Below are 20,316 nucleotides of genomic sequence, written 5' to 3' on the forward strand. Positions count from 1 at the left end.
TACGGCAGAACCATGAGACTTATTGAGATAATTATACGGTTATACTTTTACCAGGATGGTATAGTCTTGTTAGAATGAAAGCTAAAGTAATAGCTTAAACAATAGACCATCTCAGAGAAAAATGGGAGTAGACAACCCTAAGTATCGGGATATAATTTAAATCTCTGCGTACTCTCGGGATACAAACGCCTATAGCGCAGGTGCGAAAAGGCGAGATGGAAAGCAGAGTTTACCTCTGTGCCTTTCTTTCTTCGTTTCGCCGAAATGGTGTATTACAGCGTCAAAGTCCTATTGGCTTGTTTTGTCTATGTTACGTTCATTGTATAGCGAAGAAGGAGCTGTGGCTTAGAAGAATCGTCCCCCTACTTTGAATAATGAGGGAGGTTCACGGACAACTAGACTCGGAAGAGTCAGGTCTTTTCCAATTACCCTAATTGCGAAGGCACGAAAGCCACCCAGTTTCGTTTCAGACTTTGGTCGTCGTAACGGTGTGCCTGTCAAAAGTCACTCGTCCCAAAACTCCACACTGTAGGGATTCGCTAGAAAGTAGCCAAGCTTTTCCTAAAATCCTAGATTAATTTGAGGTTTTCTCATCAGTTGAATCTCTGCTGAGATGTATCTATCTAATTACTAACTAATAATGCAGAATAGGCCATATAATTAGGGTGTTTATGTTGTACGTAATAGCAAAAGTGGATGAGAGGAAAAGTATGAAAATGGCCAAAAGTCGCGAGTCATCAGAGTTTCGCCGTAGTTGACCGTTTTATTGGCGTAGCTATACTGGGCCTGTTCACTCCCCTAAAATAGGTCTTGTGTAAGTTGTGTTAATTCGCGGTTACGCGGTTACCGTCGTCTGCTATTGTGTATGCTAGAACTTCCTCGATTTGTGTTTGTAGTCAGGACAGAGTAGCTGGTAATGTTTTAAAAGGTATTTGAAGGTATAATATGGTTTTTAGTAAGGTTATCGAAGCAATAGAAGAGCACATAAAACTAGATACGTTTAAAACAAATCTCGGTAGTTCAGCTATAGCGCGAGCAGCTTGCGTCGTGATTCGCGTGATCGAGAGGGCTATGGTTAAACCAAGGAGCATAAATGTATGAACTACTTTCAATCGCGAGTTTGCAAGTCCATCAGTCACTAGTAAACTAAATAGCTATTGGCGAAACTTTGATGTCCTCGTTTTTTAACACAGGCTCTATGGCCATTGTCATACTTTCCCTCTCATCCACATTTGGTAATAGGCACTCACTAAGAAGGGCTTTTTCAATCAGATACATATGTGGAATAACTTTAGTATGTATCTGTAGGATAATCTCTACGTTTTTGCACTCTCACGCAAAACAATTTCTATTTCTACTTTTAAGATATAAAGTATGATACTTTTTCTTCGTACTTCTAAAGTATATACGTTTTCGTATGATCTTTTCAAGGTTTTTTAGAACATTCCATATTGACTTTCTTACTTCATCATTTCAACGTTTCTTTTTTATTTTTCAAGTTTTTGCGCTATTACGTTAAACAAACATAGATGATTTTCTTTCTTTAACATATGGGATATTTTGTCATATACCGAAGTACGTATCCGTCAGATAATTTCAGTATTTCTTTGTCTGCAATTCCATTAGTTTTTTTTTTGCTTCGCTATTCTGATTTTGTTAATTGTCTTACCATTAGGCAAATTATTAATTCATATTTCTCTTTATGTATTTTAATATCCAATAATAAGTTGTATTTGTTTATGTTAAGAATATGCACTTCGAATTTTTTTCAAAAATGGAGGCCATAAAATAACCAAAATATCATGGCGGAATAATGTCTGTATATTTTAACCATTTCAAATGAAGCTTTACGGGAAACGCTAAGACATTTTACTAATTGTTCTTCTATGATTTAGTTCTTTTCCTTGCCAACACACAAAAAAAATTGAGTGTTTCTTTGGAGTGAAAATGGTGTACTTTTAAAATACACCTATATAACGCCTAACATTTTCACATGAATAACAAAAACGGTGTTATATTGGAATTTTAAAGGTGACCATTATCTTCGAAAAAAAAGCTTAGTTAATAAAGGTGTAAAATACATCTGGAATTACTCCTTTTTATCGGAAAGGGTGTTATAAGGGTAGATCTCAGACTTTAAATTTTATAAACTGCTAATTTTAGCACAATTCTCAAATTTTTCATTGCTATACACACAAAAAAAATTGAGTGTTTCTTTGGAGTGAAAATGGTGTACTTTTAAAATACACCTATATAACGCCTAACATTTTCACATGAATAACAAAAACGGTGTTATATTGGAATTTTAAAGGTGACCATTATCTTCGAAAAAAAAGCTTAGTTAATAAAGGTGTAAAATACATCTGGAATTACTCCTTTTTATCGGAAAGGGTGTTATAAGGGTAGATCTCAGACTTTAAATTTTATAAACTGCTAATTTTAGCACAATTCTCAAATTTTTCATTGCTATATAGTTAAACTGTCTCATACAATAACGCGAGAGGCGAGAGAACAATTTCTTATTTTTTTATTGATTTATGATTATGATTAATATTAATATGAAATAGTTTTGTGGATAATTAATATTTAGTGAAATGAAAGTTTTAAAAGAGTGTAATTTAAGAAAACACTTTTTTACAAATTAAAAACACCCAAAATAGAGTTTCGTCGCCTTGAGTTTATCCGGACAATTTAAGGTGTAAATTCGGTAATAAAAACCTTCAAAACACCGTTTGAAATTAAACGTGGAAATTAAATAATAATACTGTGCGTTTGTTTCTAAAATGAGGTCTTCCGTGTATGTTTTAATTTTGAAGTCAATCCAAAGATTATTAAGTCAAGGAAAAAGACTTAATTGTTCGTATTAAATTAATTATAACAGCATGAGTAAAACGTATGGAATTGGTGATCAGGTGGTATGGTAGCTTTATAAAATCTGCTCAATGTGTTATGTGACACTTTTAAAAGCGTTACGCGACATTCTTTAAAGCGTTACGCGACACTCTTAAAAGCGTTACGCGACACTCTTAAAAGCGTTACGCGACACTCTTAAAAGCGTTACGCGACACTCTTAAAAGCGTTACGCGACACTCTTAAAAGCGTTACGCGACACTCTTAAAAGCGTTACGCGACACTCTTAAAAGCGTTACGCGACACTCTTAAAAGCGTTACGCGACACTCTTAAAAGCGTTACGCGACGCTCTTAAAGGCATTACAGGGCACTCTTAAAGGCGTTACGCGACACTCTTAAAGGCATTACAGGACACTCTTAAAGGCGTTACGCGACACTCTTAAAGGCGTTACGCGACACTCTTAAAGTTGTTATGCGACAAGCTTAAAAGTGTCATTTTAAGCTCGCAAAGGTGCTGAGACGCATCCTGTAAGGAATTGCAAAACACACATAAAAGAGTAACAATTATCTTTTAGTACGAAAGACGAGTTGATAAGGTGTTAAACTGCATCTCTGTTGAACAATTTCCATTCTTATTTTCGACACCCATTGTTCAAATAAGTGTGTTTAAATCCTTTCAGCTTAATATCTAATGAACAGTTTCGAAGTCCACCTTATTTGACATTACCCATAAAGTTCTATAATAATTAATTGTTTTGATGCATTGCGTCCCGGGTTTAACATTTTTAATCCAATCAAACAAGGTTAATTTATCGTTAAGTGCTCACGACGCCTACACTCTGCGTATACGGTCCAAAGTATTGGTTATCGTTTGAATTAATAGTTTAGAAAACCCATATAATAACAAAAATTTTTCTGCACTAAAAGTTCCTGATTCTGCGGATAAAAATATGAACTACAGACAAACCTTTCATTAAAAATCCATAAATATCTCAACAATTTACTGGAACATGTTTATTTACCATAATTTAAATATAAATTTGTCTTTTTAAGCATCATGTTACAATAATAACAAAGGATATGTTATGGATTATGGCTAATTTCACCTTTCCCTTATATTTAGATAAGCCTTCAAATCGTTAAACAATGTAACACTTTGCGACTCTGTTATTATCAGAGAAATTTTAGCAATGGACACTTTCGTTAAGTGTAGTTTTTTGGGGCAATTTAGTGAATTTACCACTTTTCGAAAACCGCCTAAGTTGTGGAAGTTTGGTCGAATGGGACCTCCCAATTATGGTTTCGGTCCGTGTGAAATGTGGACCCATATAAACTACTGTTAAAGGTGTTAAAAAACACTAAATATTTGTGTGTGTACAGTGAAAAGTATATATAGCACGTTTATTGAGAGTAGCACGATGTGGTAAAAGTGTCAAACTGAATTAGAATCACGCTGTGTAATACAGCCTTCCTACAATATTTCACGCCTTTTCTGCACTATTTCACACTTCAGTAGTTCAAATTCACGCGATTTGAAGAATATTGGAAGAACATACCAACACTTAAAGAACACCTTTTAAAAATATTGTTATTAAAAGGTGTAAGAAATAGCTCAATGAAGTGTAATAAATGTGTCAGTGGGAAATATTTTTAAGATGCAGTGTTAAAAATGGTCCATTTAACACTTTCAGAGGTGTTGTTTTACAACTTTAAATTAAGACCAAAGGTGCTAAATCACACCTTTTGTTTTTCTTTTCTGCACTATTTCACACTTCAATAAAAAATTGACGCCTTTTGAAGAATATTAGAAGAACACACAGACACTTTAAGAACACATTTTAAAAATATGGTTCTTAAAAGGTGTAAGATAAAGCTTTATAAGGTGTAATAAATGTGTCGGGGGAAAATATTTTTAAGACGCAAAGTGTTGAAAATGGGCTATTTAAAACTTTCAGAGGCGTTATTTAACCACATTAATGGTGCTGTTTTTGGACCCGTCAAAATTAAGACAAAAGGTGCTAAATCACACCTTTGATTTTAAGAGTGAACTCAATTGACGACAAAGAATGTTATTGGATTTTTTTTTTCATGTTTACTTCATCTGTTTTTTCTTTTCCTAACTCTTCTAGAAAAATCTCAAATAATTTAAAATACTCGTATTCTTAGAAAACCAAAAGATAACAATAGAACAACAACATTACTTTTTACCTATGAAAATAAGTCTACAACACAACTGAAAACAAACGGTTTTTGACTTTAGCCAAAAGTGCTACATCTGTTTATCCTAAAGCATTTGTCATATATATTTTTTTAATTCGTCTAGAAAGAAACTCAATTATTTAAAGTTCTCGAATTCTTAGAAAACCACTAGATAACAATAGGACAACAAACCTACGTTTGGCCTCGAAAAAATGTTTTTCAAAATAAGTCTAAATAAATAACTGAAAACAAACGGTTTTGGCTTTTACCAACAGTGCTTCAGGATAGGTTCTGTTATTTAGTTCAAATATATAATCTTGGCGGAAACTCGCATATTACTTATTCATGCCCATCAAAGCGTAACAGAAGACTATATCACCGTGAGAATACAGGCATCATTTGTTTTTGCTGCAGGATTTACATATTTCGGATAATGCAAACCTCTAGTATTGACTAGATGTATTTGTACAATCATTGAAATTGAAATTTATTCTATTATATGCATACAAATGACAATAACGCAAACGGAATGTGCTACTCAAACTTGATATGTTAATAAAGTAAAGTTTATTGTACCATATTATTATGATGCCGCATTCATTTCCTCATGATGAAAAGTAATTTAATTCTCGGAGGTGTTTCATTAAAACAAAATCATTTATACCCATGAATTGCAGAACAGAAGTTGGACAAGTTGTATCACCAAATTAAAAATTGATCACTGACCAAATTTAGCTAACTAAACCTTTTAACCCATCTAGTTGAGTCAAAAGTTTGTACCGTCTGAAAAGACCTTTAGTTTAAATATATCCAGTCTAAGACCATATTGTAAAAATGCGGGTAAGAACGTATTAAATCTATAGAAGGGCTGTTATGGTTTTTGCTTTAATATCACGTCATCTTTTCAAATTCTGGCTATTAAGTTATCTTATCATCAGAATAACTAAATATCTATGGAGCTTTTACATATTACAATTTATGAATATTCAATGGTCAAAAGATTTAATTGGTGTAAAAAAATTGTTTAGTAAAAACTTAAAAGGCCACTTTTCTACACAAAAAGTTCTAAAATCGTAGAGCAAATATTTTTGGATGCACAGCTGCGGTGATTATTTTCTAACTATATGCTGGGGTAGATTTAATTTTAGAAGAAGGAATGGAGAACAGAGTAAGCTGGGCGCGCGTCAAAGTCCACGACCTCCTTCTCCAGGACGGGAGGGGGGAGTGAAAGAAGAGGCGGGTCATGGCGATAGAGGTAAAAAAGAAAGAACTTTTGGGCGTCTCCGTCAGCAACGTCATCAAAACGTAGTTTAAGTGAGCCAATAAGATAATGTAAAATGTTCGCTACGTGTTGGAGGAATGAGCTCAATACTGGGATAAGAGTCGGACTGAACTAAATACTAACCGTTCTCTATTCCTTTTTCTAAAATTAAATCTATCCCTGCTACATAGTAATGTTTATTCGAGGATTTTCGTTGAGAAACGAGTGGTAAAATTGACTTTAACCTTAAACCTAATTACCTAAACAAAACCATGCACTCAAGAAAAGCTTTGTTATTCTATAGTATATCAATTACAGAAAAAAGGTTTGTTATTTCAATTAGTTTAAGTACAGTTTTGAAGATATTCAATTCGTTAAGTGCTCACCAAAATCCAAAACATTCAGTATACATTTAAACGACAATAGCTGGTCTAAGCCCTCTCGAAAAACAATACATACAAAGAGCCATCAAATAAATTAAGTTTAAATATAATAAAGAATGAAAAAAGCTCTTTATATCCTTGTCAAATATTCAAAAGAAAGAGGAATGGAAAAACGGAGTGGGATTTCGATCAAAACATTCAACAAAAGCTCGGGAATTGATCCATTCTATTTCTGACGCATGGGTAGACTGAAAAGCGGCAATGACACTGAAAATAAGCTATGGAAAGGAAGAACATCGTGCGTCTGGGTCTAGACTTGGGTGTTTCAATCTCCGCTGTCGCACAGAACCTACTGGTCTCACGCTCCAACCTTATATCCTATTTTCATATGAGCTTATTCATCGCAAAGTTTAAGCTATCATTTTCCCTTCTATCCAACTTTGTCGGTTTTGTTATTTCATTGTAAAATCAAGGGCAGAAATTATTTAGTCTTCAAAATCGCAGTAATAGTTATAAAATCAAAGTTATACGATGCGGCAAAGTTTTAACGACTTCTTGACTAAAAACCATCATTAAAATTATTTAGAACCATACGAGTTGTGGCATGCAGACTGGTACGTTCACTTACAATACACAATTAAAGCTTTCAAGTTAAGAAATACGTTATGGATTGACCTGTTAAAACTTTTAAATAACAAACTTTTTGCTACAACCTTCGGGTTGACTGAGATCGCATTGTGTCGGAATATCTCTAGCCCTATTCACTCTATTATGACACAACACTGACCTCTTGCAGAACGTGACCTTGTTCTACATTTTGGAACAGATTAGCTAACACTTATTTTATCTGAAATTAGCAATTCCGCCGACGAAAGAAATTGGTGTATACTAACAGAAAAAATAGGGTGTATAATGGCAAGTGAGCAAGTAGATTTCACCAGTATAGTTAAAAGTCTAATTGGATAATGAGTAAATACAGATATGTCCAAAATACAATATCGATCTCTGCTAATTTTAAATTGTGTATCATCTGCGATTAATCACTTAGATGATAGTTTTTAACTACAGCTAAAATCAAAGGCAACATACTAAATTTTATTGTACATTAAGTTTCACAGATTTACAGTACAATATACCGAATTTTTCGTCATCATTTTTGGAATTTTCTGCTAAAGTGATAGAACGTAATCTTATGATAAAAACCTCAAACTAGATTAATCTTAAATAAGCTCCATTATTTATTAAAAAAATTAATATTAAATATTTATATTTCAGAGGCTGAAATAGTATATGTTAGTTAAACAAACTTAGCTACATAAATTTTTGAGCCTCGTCTGCATGCAAATAAATATAAAAATGTTTTTAATTAATCTCTACGAGAAAGCTCTCCTTAAATCTGTTGTTTAACGCAATATTTACTGTTAGAACAGAATGCTCTCTTAAACTTTCACGAGTACAGCAGAGTATGAGGTCCACGCCATTATATCAGAGCTAACTACGCTTAATTAGAAAATACCATAAGTTTCTGTTTACAAAAAGCTCCGATCTCGTTTCCATAGAGACCCCCGGCCGTCAATCGTTCCAAGGCACACACACACACAATTTACTTTGGAATAGAAAATGCTTTAAGAATACAAGCTAAAGTGAATGATAAACCTCACAATTGGTGCATGGGAGAAGGTTTCAACGCTGAGGGATACGAGGAATACGCCTCTAGAGAGAGCGAGCGTCCCTAATCAAGTTTACGCTTATTGAATTTCTATATCAAGTATCGTTACGAATGGGTGGAGTGAGAAGAGTCGAGATCGTTGCGAAGGAGGAGATATATTTAAAGGGAACGGGGATCTCGAACTTCGATTGTTTAATTCTAGCCTTTCGGGCGCGAACGCTCCCTTTAGTTTAGCTTTCGGGGTCTTTCCGCCTAAGTCAGGTATTGGCTTCCTGATTGATTTCGCGCAATAATAGGGGACCTAACGTATTTAGCCCCAATTGGGTATCATCGTCAGTTAAACAATTAGCTTCAGAGCGAAACAACGCCTAAATTAGACCACCGAGCCTCTATAAAGAGGAGCCTTCAAGGTAAAACTAGGCGCGGAAACCGTTGGAATTGGTAGGCGTCACGTGTCCGTGTTGTAGCGAATAGCGTTAACAAGGGTAGTAGGAGAAAGGCTTATTATATTTTTTAATTGGAGCTACACGAGTTTTGCTTACCTACGTGGCTACTCCACTTATAGAGTCTCTGTGATTAGACACAACGAGATCGTAAATAACACAGTTAGCGATATCGCTGTGCCTTTTCCGTTTTAAATGTAGGCCTATGTTTGTTCCTCAGAAACCAAATTATATTTTTTTAATGGGAGCTACACGAGTTTTGCTTATCTCCGTGTCTGCTCCACTTATAGAGGCTCTGTGATTAGACACAACGAGATCGTAAATAACACAGTTAGCGATATCGCTGTGCCTTTTCCGTTTTAAATGTAGGCCTATGTTTGTTCCTCAGACACCAAATTAAAATTTTGCAAATTGAAAATAGTTTTTTTTTATTTTGAAGAATGAACTATGGTTTCACTAATATTTAGTCTCATCCAAGGTTTATAAATATCGGTAATATATATTATGAAAGAAGCCACAATAGAGAGGACTTAAGTGCATGAGTCCTTGCGACGAAGTGATATGAATAAGGTAATAGCGTACACCTCAAAACGGGATTTATTTTCAAAGCTCTATTTTTTTTTTGGTTATAATCAATAGTGAACCAATATTGGGATTGGTTATCTAATATCAGTTATATATCGTACCCAAAATTTCGCGAAGATCATCCTACTCTTGGTAACTTAAGTGTTGGAAAATACTATATATTCCTGATCATTTGAATAAATGTATACACTTCCAATATTTTTGAATGCTTTAAAGCATTTTCACAATCGTTTTAAATCACCATTTGAGAGCACATTACAAAAGTTGACTCCATGAAATATATTTATTTTAAACGTAAATACTGTGTTTGTGCGAGAATTATTTTTCTAAAACTTGGAAAATAAAAAATGTTGCGAATAACGGTTCCGAATTTTAGAAAGACGTCAAAAACAAGTATTTTCTAAGAAAGGTGATTAAAAAAATTAAGGAAAGCGAAGATGCTTAAAACGACGTCTATTTTGGGTTAACTGTTTTTTGAAGGTAAGTAGCGCTCGGTTCAGCACATATACAGGGTGTTTCTGAAAAGTCCATCACAAATTAAGGGGCGTGTTTATGGGACCAAACTGAGCGGAAAGTACCAAAGAACATGGGGTGTACAACATTTTGTTACGGAGATATGGCCTTCCAAACATTCGCCCCTAAAACAAGGAAATATCCAAAAATGAGGAGTAACAGTTAAGACCGACTAACCAGCTTGTTTAAAATTACTAGACAATTTCAATAGCCTTTAATCGAACAATTGATTTCTACCTTTACTAATCAGAAGCGTATAAATGAGTAGAAGTATGCCTACGGTGGTAATGTAAAATTAATCCCAAGTGACATGATGTTTCAAGATCTTCCCAGCACCAAGTAAAATGGTTCTGATTGAAGGGACTTTTATTAGCACAGCGTAAACAACGTTATTTTCAGGAATTAGTCCAAATGTCCACGGGCGGCATTACAAAAACGAGGCAGTCTTTCGAATGATACTTGGACATGTTGGAAGATCCCTGGCTTGTTCCTGTTATCTCAAACCGTAAAAAGCTACGCAAATCTTCATCATCACGGACAACACTCTTGTACGTTAGGTATGACCTTGAGAAAACCTAAAAGGACATCTCGAATGTATTTGAAAAACCCATCTCCAATTAAGGGGCGTGTTGTTTGTTTCCAACAGAGTAAACTCGCCCAGAGAACAATTACAATGCAGAGCCACGTTTCGGCGTTAATGGCCGTACCTAACGTACAAGAGTGTTGTCCGTGATGATGAAGATTTGCGTAGCTTTTTACGGTTTGAGATAACAGGAACAAGCCAGGGATCTTCCAACATGTCCAAGTATCATTCGAAAGACTGCCTCGTTTTTGTAATGCCGCCCGTGGACATTTGGACTAATTCCTGAAAATAACGTTGTTTACGCTGTGCTAATAAAAGTCCCTTCAATCAGAACCATTTTACTTGGTGCTGGGAAGATCTTGAAACATCATGTCACTTGGGATTAATTTTACATTACCACCGTAGGCATACTTCTACTCATTTATACGCTTCTGATTAGTAAAGGTAGAAATCAATTGTTCGATTAAAGGCTATTGAAATTGTCTAGTAATTTTAAACAAGCTGGTTAGTCGGTCTTAAGTGTTACTCCTCATTTTTGGATATTTCCTTGTTTTAGGGGCGAATGTTTGGAAGGCCATATCTCCGTAACAAAATGTTGTACACCCCATGTTCTTTGGTACTTTCCGCTCAGTTTGGTCCCATAAACACGCCCCTTAATTTGTGATGGACTTTTCAGAAACACCCTGTATAAAGGTAGCATAATCGCAGGGAATTGCAGTTTGGTGTAGCTTACTAAAAATTTGGGTCTTTCTATTATCTTTGAAGTAAAAGTTAAAAAAGAAAGTGTTTTGACTGACTTTTCGTACCCATCTCTCACTTTGTAATATAAATTCTAAGTTATTCGATATCTAAATAATTTTTTGTGGGTGCTTCAAATCAGAATATATTAGAAAATATTGTTAACAGATCAACTTGATGGGCGATATTCTGAAGAAATGTAGATTGCTACAAAGGACTATACATGGCTGCAGTAACATAAAATTGGAATAGATCTGTTTCTTCTTTAAGTGTCAAATAGCACTGACAGTTTCATAAGCCTAATTTTTTGACTTCACCTCGGCTTCTTTACCCTATTCTACAGGATTATTTGATGTTTTGGGAGTTATAGAAGAGTAAATTTAGATGGTAAGCTAGATGAGACCTAATTAGTATCTTATATTCACCCTGACCACTCTTTCGGATTAAACTTGGCATTTATCCGCCTTAACCAAAAACGAAAATGTTTGCTTCCTTATATCTCCGCCTAAAACCAACCTTCATTTCCCAAGTGGCAACACAAGCCGGCCATTCTACACCAAACTGCATCAGCATCTAGCACTAAATATTATTTCGGACTTTTCTCCTCGTTAAGGAGAGTATGGAAGAAAGTGAGGCCATATAACTAGAACCAAGAGTAAATCGAATGGAGCGCAAAACTTAGATATTTACGATACACACGTCTAAGATAATTTCTATAAATTGCCAGACATTTTAGGGGTATAGATCATTCTAATAATTTTAGAAGAGAAGGGAACACAGGGGCGGGACTGTCTTCTTGGGTTATGTCCCTCGAACCACAGAGACAGCGCGAGTCGTCTAGTTTCCCGAGTGTAGTGAATTCGTGCTCCGTCTGGCGTTGCCTCTTGGCACGAGGGAAATAACCTAAGAGTTTGGCCTAACGCCCCCGTGCGCTGGTGTATCTTCAAGAAATTATGGGAATGGTCTATAGTGTAAAAAATCTGTTAACTTTATAGACAAGGCTACTATTGGGAGAGGACAGATGTGTTATCTCTTTTTTTTTTTCAAAATGGCGGAGGAAGCACCCGATTGGCTAAATGTGGGCTTGAAGTTTATTGAGGGAGATTTTCACAACTTTGAGAGAAATTGGTGGCGTTCGAAATGTGGGGGGGGGTAAGAGTGTGAGCCGTCCATTCTGAGAGAAGACATTCTAAAAGAATCTGATTTCACGTCACCTAAAGTTCCTGTATTTGAGTTTCATACTCCCGCTTGATTTACTCTTGGTAAAATAGTATATCGTCCAAGCTACAACGAAGTAGCAGTAACCCGGCTGAATCTCACGGTAGAAAGAAAGCCTAGAGAAGGTTATTACTGTTATCTTGCCTGCAGGGGCTTAGGACATGTTTACCTTAATTTATATTTCCCAAAACATTAGTCTTACTGGGTAGACTCGAGACTGTGAGAAAAGAGAAGGGCTAACTCACTTACCCACAATTCCTTTGCTGTCAAAAGAGTAGCCGTCGTCTCTGATCCAAGCCTCAACGGTGACGTCAGAAGCCAGCCCCGATGGGAAGTTGCACCGCAAAACGGCCGTGTTCCCACGAAAAGCGAAGGCGTCGTAAACCGTGGCTTGGTAGTGTTGGCGCAAAACTGCTCGTGGCGCCGGATGACGGAGACACGAGGAAGACGATCCGGAAGAGAAGGCAAGGTAAAATCCCAGATGAAAAAACCGGAAGCGGAGAAAGAAAAAAAAAGAGAGAGAAGAAAATAAATAATAGAAAAGCGCCTGGGGAAATTCTGGTCCCGTTTTCTTCGAGTGAACCGTAAGAAATAATTGACCAAAGATCCCTTGAGAGCTTGATTAAGTCTGAACTTTATATACGGGTTCGTATACACGTACCTGTCTATGGTTACACTCTCTGGATAAATAATCCAACGGAAAAAGTCATTATTTGCGTGTCGTTTTACCCTTTCTCGCGCCCCGGGCCACCACTCAACAACATTACAAGCCTTAACTGAAATTCATATTATGATGAAAAACACTAGCAGTATACAACTGTTTCGTTTTATGGTATTTAAGCTCAATAGAAATAAAATACTTTGAAAATGGTGACGTAGCTCTTGCTTTCAAGATGCGGGGAACTTATTATCACGATCAATATCAAAGGTATCCGATCGAATGATTTCCGAATACTTCAATAGGTAAATCACGTTTGAAAGATTGGTTATAGCGAGCGGAAACCGATAGCAGCTAGTTGCGATACCCTTGGACTCTTTTATGATATTGGACAATCACAGTGTCACCCTTTTTTCTCAAACCAAACTTTGTAACCTAGGCTTGATTTTGATTTAAATTTCTTGATAAAGGTCATACTTTGATCACGTTTGATCAAAATCCATTGTAAAACAAACTTTTTAATAAACAACTTGTGTAAGGGAGATGAAACTAACTAAAAAACCTAAACGTCGAGGTTAAGCATAATGGACTAAAAAGTGTAAATCTAAATTGAAAACTAAAGAATGCGATTTTTTTATTCCTTTCTTGTGAAAACTGGGTTTGAAATTCCGTGACTAAATAATTTAGAACTTACGTCAAAGATTGAGAAACAAAGTTAGAATGAAAACTTCAAATTATAAATTAAAATTTAAAAGTCAAATTAAACTAAAATTAAATTTAAAGAGCCAAATCAAATTAAAATTAAAATTAAAGAACCTAATTAAATTAAAATTAAATATAAAATTCAACCTTAAAGTAGTAGTAAAAATCATAATATATAATGTAGAATCCAGCCATAAAACTAGTTTTTTACTTAAACTTGTTGTACTCCTACTGTTTTCAAACTCATTTCTAAATTATTTCCATTGTGTTGTTCTTAGTAGTACAATTGTACTTTTTAGTACATTTTAAAGTTTTCTGTACGAAAAGTACGATTAGATGTTTGAAAGTACATTTTCAAATTCGATTTTTTAACATTAGCGTCTATGGGACGAAAATTACGCCGCTAGATGGTGCCAAAAGCCTTTCGTTGAGGGGGACGAAATTTTTAATACCACCAAGGGGCGAAAAGTACGTTTTCAAAAAGCCTCCCATTGGGGTAGTACGTTTTACTATTGAGGAAAGTACGTTCCCAAAAATCAAAAGAACAACACTTATCGAACGATAACAATTTACTTCAACTTATATATTTCAGCCCATGTAACGTTACATAGTAAGTTTCTGTATAAGAAAAACGAGGAGAAACACCATGGATTTAGTGGTAATATGGCTTGGACGAAATAGATGGACATTAAGGATTAGTGCTTCTACTGTTGGTAGTGGCCACGGTAGGAATTCTAGGCTTTCCCGGAGTCTTTACAGGAATGGGTTTTTTCTACTGCCTAAAACTAGTTTGGAAATAAACTCGATATCCTAAAAGCTTATTACTGCCAAAGGTCAGAAAGCCCTTAAAAGGATTTCTTGTGAAAAGCATGTCTGAAATTACTTGACTAAATATTTTAAAAGTAACATCAAATATCGAGTAACAAAATGAGAATAAAAACCTCAAATTACAAGTGCAACCTTACTCTATAAAAGTAAAAATTACAATATATAGTGGAATCCAACAGCAGAGTATAAGAAACAAACCCCTTGGCTCCCACTGTAAATTTTCATAATCCCATTGATGAATTCTATAGTATAGCATTATTTGGCTAACAGGCTAGTGTTATGGTCAGTCCCACTGACCCCAACATTGAAGACCTTCTGTGGAGAAAGGTGTTTCCTATAGAGAGCTTGTCTCTTTTTCTCTTCTGTGAAATTATGTTGTTTACCAGCGGTCCTTGATGTCTTAAGTCAATAAAAGATTTGGGTAAATTACACCTTAATTTAAAAGCTAACAGAAACGATTAACCCACAAAAAAGGCGGTTGTATTGCAGAGTAATTCAGAATTTCCACTTAACGTTTCAAATGTTCGTTTCAAACATTCAACAGAGATAACTGTTTATTTCAATTAAAAAGAGTAGGGTTTACTTCAGTATTTCCACTTAACGTTTCAAATGTTCGTTTCAAACATTCAACAGAGATAACTGTTTATTTCAATTAAAAAGAGTAGGGTTTCCAAAGTCAGGGTTCAAATGAAATTTCCAAAAACAATTTTTTTCTGATATAAGCAGATTTCAATTACCAACTCTCATAAATTTTCTGGTGTACCAATTTGCATTAAATAGTCTTACATATGTATATTTGTGAAAGCAGTTTGTTTGTATGTTAGACCTTTAGGAACAGTCACTTTGAACAATCTGATATCAGTAACAGTAAGAAAAGGTTTCAGAAGACGCTGTTTTGGCTGAATTCTTCAAGGATGGGTCCGCAAACCCCAAACCTCTAATAAGAGTTAAAAGTTTTTTCCTGTACCAAAAATTCGGTAATTGGTACTTCTAAAATTTTTCCTTGAAGGCCGGTAGGGCCTACTAGATAAGAACCCAAACCCATCAGTATAGTGTTCAAGAAAAGTTCACCGTTTCTCGCTAATTTCCCATAGAAAAAGCTTAGATTTTTGGTGGTCCAGCATATCGAATAACTATTTCGAAGTTACGTTTCGAAATACTTTCAAGTTAACAAGGTGTGTTTTTTCCAAAACCAATTTCTCAGATATTTCTAGGCCCTGCTTGCTTGTTTACCAAGTTCGTACGAACCCTGAACAATATACTAAGAGCATATCGCTATTACAGATAAAGTTTCTAATTGAATGTTTACGAATGTTAAGATAAAACTACCCCCCCTCTAAATTTACGAACCGTGATTTAGTAAAGGCCATCAACACAATAACAGCTAAAGAGTTCGATGCACCCGGGCTAAATTAACGATGGTTCAGAAACAAAAAACCTAATTAGCAATTAAGGGAAACGAAATCGTAGTCGTTAACCCTCCCGGTCCATGTTATTTGGATAGCACGGTTTTATTTTAATTAGCCGGATCTTTATTATCACGACGAAGAACTACTAACCTTATCCCTTATTAAAGCCGGATTAAACCTCAACTTCCCAAACGTACAGTGTACCATGAAGACGTCGGAAAAGCTTTACTTTCCTAGTGATAGCAAAGACAAATATAGAAATAGGAAGTGTGGCCATAAATTAAGGGGGATGTTCTTTGGGAAATCAATTCTGAGTCGAAAATGTTCTATAACACTTTGCCGTCCGGGTAACAGTTTTCAAGTTAAGATTGGAGTATTTTATGGATGACCCCTTAAATTTATTTAAAAAACTGAAAGATAATGATTTCTAATTTAATTAAGGGGTCACCCCTAAAACACTCAAATCGTAACTCGCAAACAGTGGCTCGGACGGAATAATGTTATTGAACATTTTCGACTCAAAAACCCCCAAAGAACACCCCCTTAATTTATGCCAGGCTTATCAGAAACAGCCTAAGGGTATATAGATATAATCACCATCTATTTAAGGTTCGTTTTGAACAAAAATTTGTTTACTCTTAACAAATATATACCAAGCGATACTAATAACGCAAGTATAGGAAATAATTGCCTTGCAGCATCTCACGCACCAATTAATTGAATCGGCGTTAAACGAGGCTGAAACGAATAGCAGAGATAGGCAGCTAATTAACACTTGTCTTAAGGCTCAGCTTACGCGCCTCTGGCTTCCATCAGTTGGAAGTAAGTCTTAACATGATGATTTCCAATCAAACGCTGTCTAATCTTAAGATAGTAGAAATCGTAAAGGAGCTAGGTGGATACAGTGCTAATGTATTACCTTTCACCCTTGGCTCTGCCCTTTGCGCACAAACACCATTGTTTTGGATATCCTTAAAAGATCTAAAACGCGAGCTATATTATATGTTGGGGATCTTCCGAAAGGATTATATAGATATAGCGCGTTGCCCCATTGCATTATGGGTTTTTGGCTCGTTTCGAAGCTAGTAGCTGCGGAGGGATATTGGGACGTTGGCGCTTAAATCCGCTTAAAGGATTTCACCGAAAGAGAGAGACAGGGTGGTATTAAAGAGACAATGGAACCTTAGAGAAATTATGACATGGAGAAGAAAGAAAGTGAGAGAAATTTTATCACCCATCACTCGGCCAAAAGAAAATAGAAGAGAGTATAATACTTCTGCCTCCGCGTGCAGCGCCTCTTTAAGTGGTTAGATTTCTATCGCTCTAGCGTCGCGACCCCCTTCCCAGGATAGCCTCCCCACAGCTTTTAGAGAGAGAAAAAATAGTTCCTGCAAAGCAGACTACGGGTTAGAGGCGGCGGACGAGGAGCGGCACCCTCTCTCAGAATTCCTTGAGCAGCTCTACTGAAAACTAGCATCCTGATTGGCTACTTGAAGTTTTAGGAGGTAAAAAAGGACGACCCTCAAACGAGGTAGAAATCAGATCTAAAGGTAAATTTTGACTCAAGTATTGCATACTTACTTCTATTTTCTCTCTCGCGCGCGGATACATCATGTTCCAATTCCAATTCAAACCTTGAGCACCCCTCATAGGCGCATGATACAAATTAAATTATTCATATCGACAGTAAAGTAGTGCCAGAAAGGAACTAAAATCAGTTCTACTCAAACCCAACAAGCATAAAATTAATCTTAAATATGTAATATTGTTCATGAATACGAATCGCTCTTGGTGTTACGGCAAAACACCAATCGGGGTAACAATGTAATGCCTTTCAAAATGTAGGCGGCCGACGCAGTAATTTGGGAGGCACATTTTTAAGTCTCTTATGTAGAGCAATAATTCTCCTCCTTTACAAAATTCTCCTTGGTGGAGCGAAGTAGAGAGCAAAAGAGAGAGAGTAACAGGAGGTCATAGTCTTCCTTAAGTCTTCGGGTAATCCTTCCCAATCATGAAAGAGAAGCAGCTTGGCGAAGTACATCCGATATCGCACATACCTTCTAATATACCCAACCTATTTACTTACTACTATCTAGGCAACGTGTATTGTTCTGAACCTTAGATAACGTATAAAATAAGAAGCAAAATATTTCCATGAACTGGTTAAGCCTTTCTCGAGAAAGATAATGGTGGGCGGGATTTTCAACCAATAAAGGAGAAAGTACCTCTATGAAATAAGGAAGGGCTGTATATAATACACCATCGAAGATTGCTGAGTCTTCTTCAAATTCATCATCCTCAAAAAATTCATCGAAGTAAAATCTACATGGTTGTCAGTACTGAGAATATGAAATGCAGCGCGTCAGAGCACGAAACACGTTTTTTTAAAGGGCAAACTTTGGGCTAGAATTTTTCTCTTTTAATAAAATAATGAATATATCTATAGAAACCATGTTTTTATCTACAATGTTAAAGAATACAAGCAATTAAATTTCCATAATGGTGCGTAATGGACACTCTGGGCTGGAACTATCCCTTTTTTTTGGGTCGAAAGAGCGTATAAAATAATGAATATATATCAATTGGAACCATGTTTATATCCACAGCATTAAAGAATATACAAGCTATTAAGTTTCCATAATGACGTGTAATGAATGAATGAATGATTTATTGACCCTTGAAAATTACAATCCCTTTTGTAACAGGGAGGAACCCACTTATTTGGGTTCACAGGTCCGAAAAAATTTAAATAAACTATAACAAAATTACGAAAGTATACTTAACTAAACAAAATAACTCTTTATGACGACAATATACCACCAAATCACAGAACAGGTTAAGGGTTAAGGGGGGCGCTGGAGACGAGCATTTGCCCATTTTTCGAAGAGAGATTTAGTTATACCAGCAATTTCAACGAAAGCCAATCAACATGGTTCCAATTTATATATTAAATTTTTATAGGCTCTTTCAATAAAAAACAAATAACTTTAGCCGAAAGTAACCCTTTAAAATTGTATGTGCAATACTAGCGGTTCGTTGCAAAAGAAGGCATTCGGTTCGGGGAAGTGCTAAGATTCGTGAGAAAATTTACTAGTGGATTGAAGGCTGGAGGAAATCTGAAACCCACCAACATGGCTACCTGAACAGTGGTAAGACTTAGAAGGGTGTGACGTCCTACTCAGCCAACTAAAAGCTCTCTATACTGTCAGAATACGAGGTGATACTTTGGATTTTTTATTTGGAAGAGAAAACCTAACCCTAGCTCGCTGTCCTCGTCAGATCTGAAAACAAAACCGTATAGAAATAGTAAAAACTGTTAGGCCTCCTTCAATACTTTAGCGAATAAGGAAATTGACACCTTGTCGTCTTGCAATTGCTCGTGAAGGCACACGCTTTACATAGCGCAGTCGCAATGAAAGGAATGGGATTTTGTAATTTAATCCCATCTCATTCGTATATTTGCTCTACGTGTCAGCCAACATACTATGTCTATCACCACCCACATACAACATGTTCCATCGTTAGGAAAGACAATCTGTATAATCCTGTTTTAATTAAAACATTTAATTCAACTTATGTCCACACAAGTTTCTCTAAAATATTTTATATAAGATATTCATTGATTTAAAACATTTCAATGACGCAAGCCTTATGTTTCTCCTCCATCTTGTCAAATCCAGGCACAACATTTGAAGCCCGGTAGGAAATTTAAAATACTTTAATTACAATTTACGGTATTGTTTTCAAGTTTCCTTATACGCTTTTTGTAATAAAGTACCCATCTAAGTATATGTCAAAACTTAATAATTAAAACCGATTGTGACAGGCCCATCATCGAGCGTCAAATTTACGTCAATATTAGAAGAATATGCGTGGAAGCCAAGTTATAAGCGAAAATGCATACCGACAGCGGAGTATGAAGCAATTAGCTTATCCTATTACGTGCCCTTTGAAGGTTTAAAGTTAGCGTCGTTGTTGAACTCGGGAAAGTTTTCTACAAGGCTTCCATAAAATTACGGGGATATTATTAGAGAAAGTCGAGGAAAGATTGAAGATCTATTCAAAAGGTTGACCTGCACCCCCCCCCTCGAGGAGGCTCAAATATTTCACGCTTCCTTAATGTAATGTAGCTATGACAAATGACTGCCGCCTATCCGAGAAACTTAAAATTTCCGATTTAAATTAGGGAAAACGACCTAAGATAAAAGCGTCTTTGAAATTTATTAACGCTTTCAATTTCGTTTAAATTTTCGAAACTCACAGAAAATGTATTAAC

The 20,316-nt window shown here is 35.8% G+C and overlaps 1 protein-coding gene and 1 long non-coding RNA gene across 3 annotated transcripts in view; one reads left to right on the plus strand and one right to left on the minus strand.

The window, feature by feature from the left end:
- The window catches only part of LOC149718471 (cell adhesion molecule Dscam1-like), a 189,354-nt gene that overhangs the window by 102,895 nt on the left and 66,143 nt on the right, over positions 1-20,316 (minus strand). For both annotated transcript variants that reach the window (XM_089847499.1, XM_089847431.1), the window contains exon 3: positions 12,693-12,854. In XM_089847499.1, coding sequence (XP_089703625.1) covers positions 12,693-12,854 — 162 coding nt within the window. The remainder of the gene's footprint in view (positions 1-12,692; positions 12,855-20,316) is intronic.
- Positions 10,073-10,608, plus strand: LOC149718472 (uncharacterized). Its single transcript, XR_016371014.1, has 3 exons — positions 10,073-10,243; positions 10,304-10,461; positions 10,551-10,608. It is a non-coding gene; the product is annotated as an uncharacterized LOC149718472 (long non-coding RNA).

Source organism: Phalangium opilio, unplaced genomic scaffold (genome assembly GCF_054372755.1).
Source record: "Phalangium opilio isolate 3A_F unplaced genomic scaffold, DU_Popi_V2 ptg000002l_1, whole genome shotgun sequence".
NCBI classification, from domain to species: domain Eukaryota; kingdom Metazoa; phylum Arthropoda; class Arachnida; order Opiliones; family Phalangiidae; genus Phalangium; species Phalangium opilio.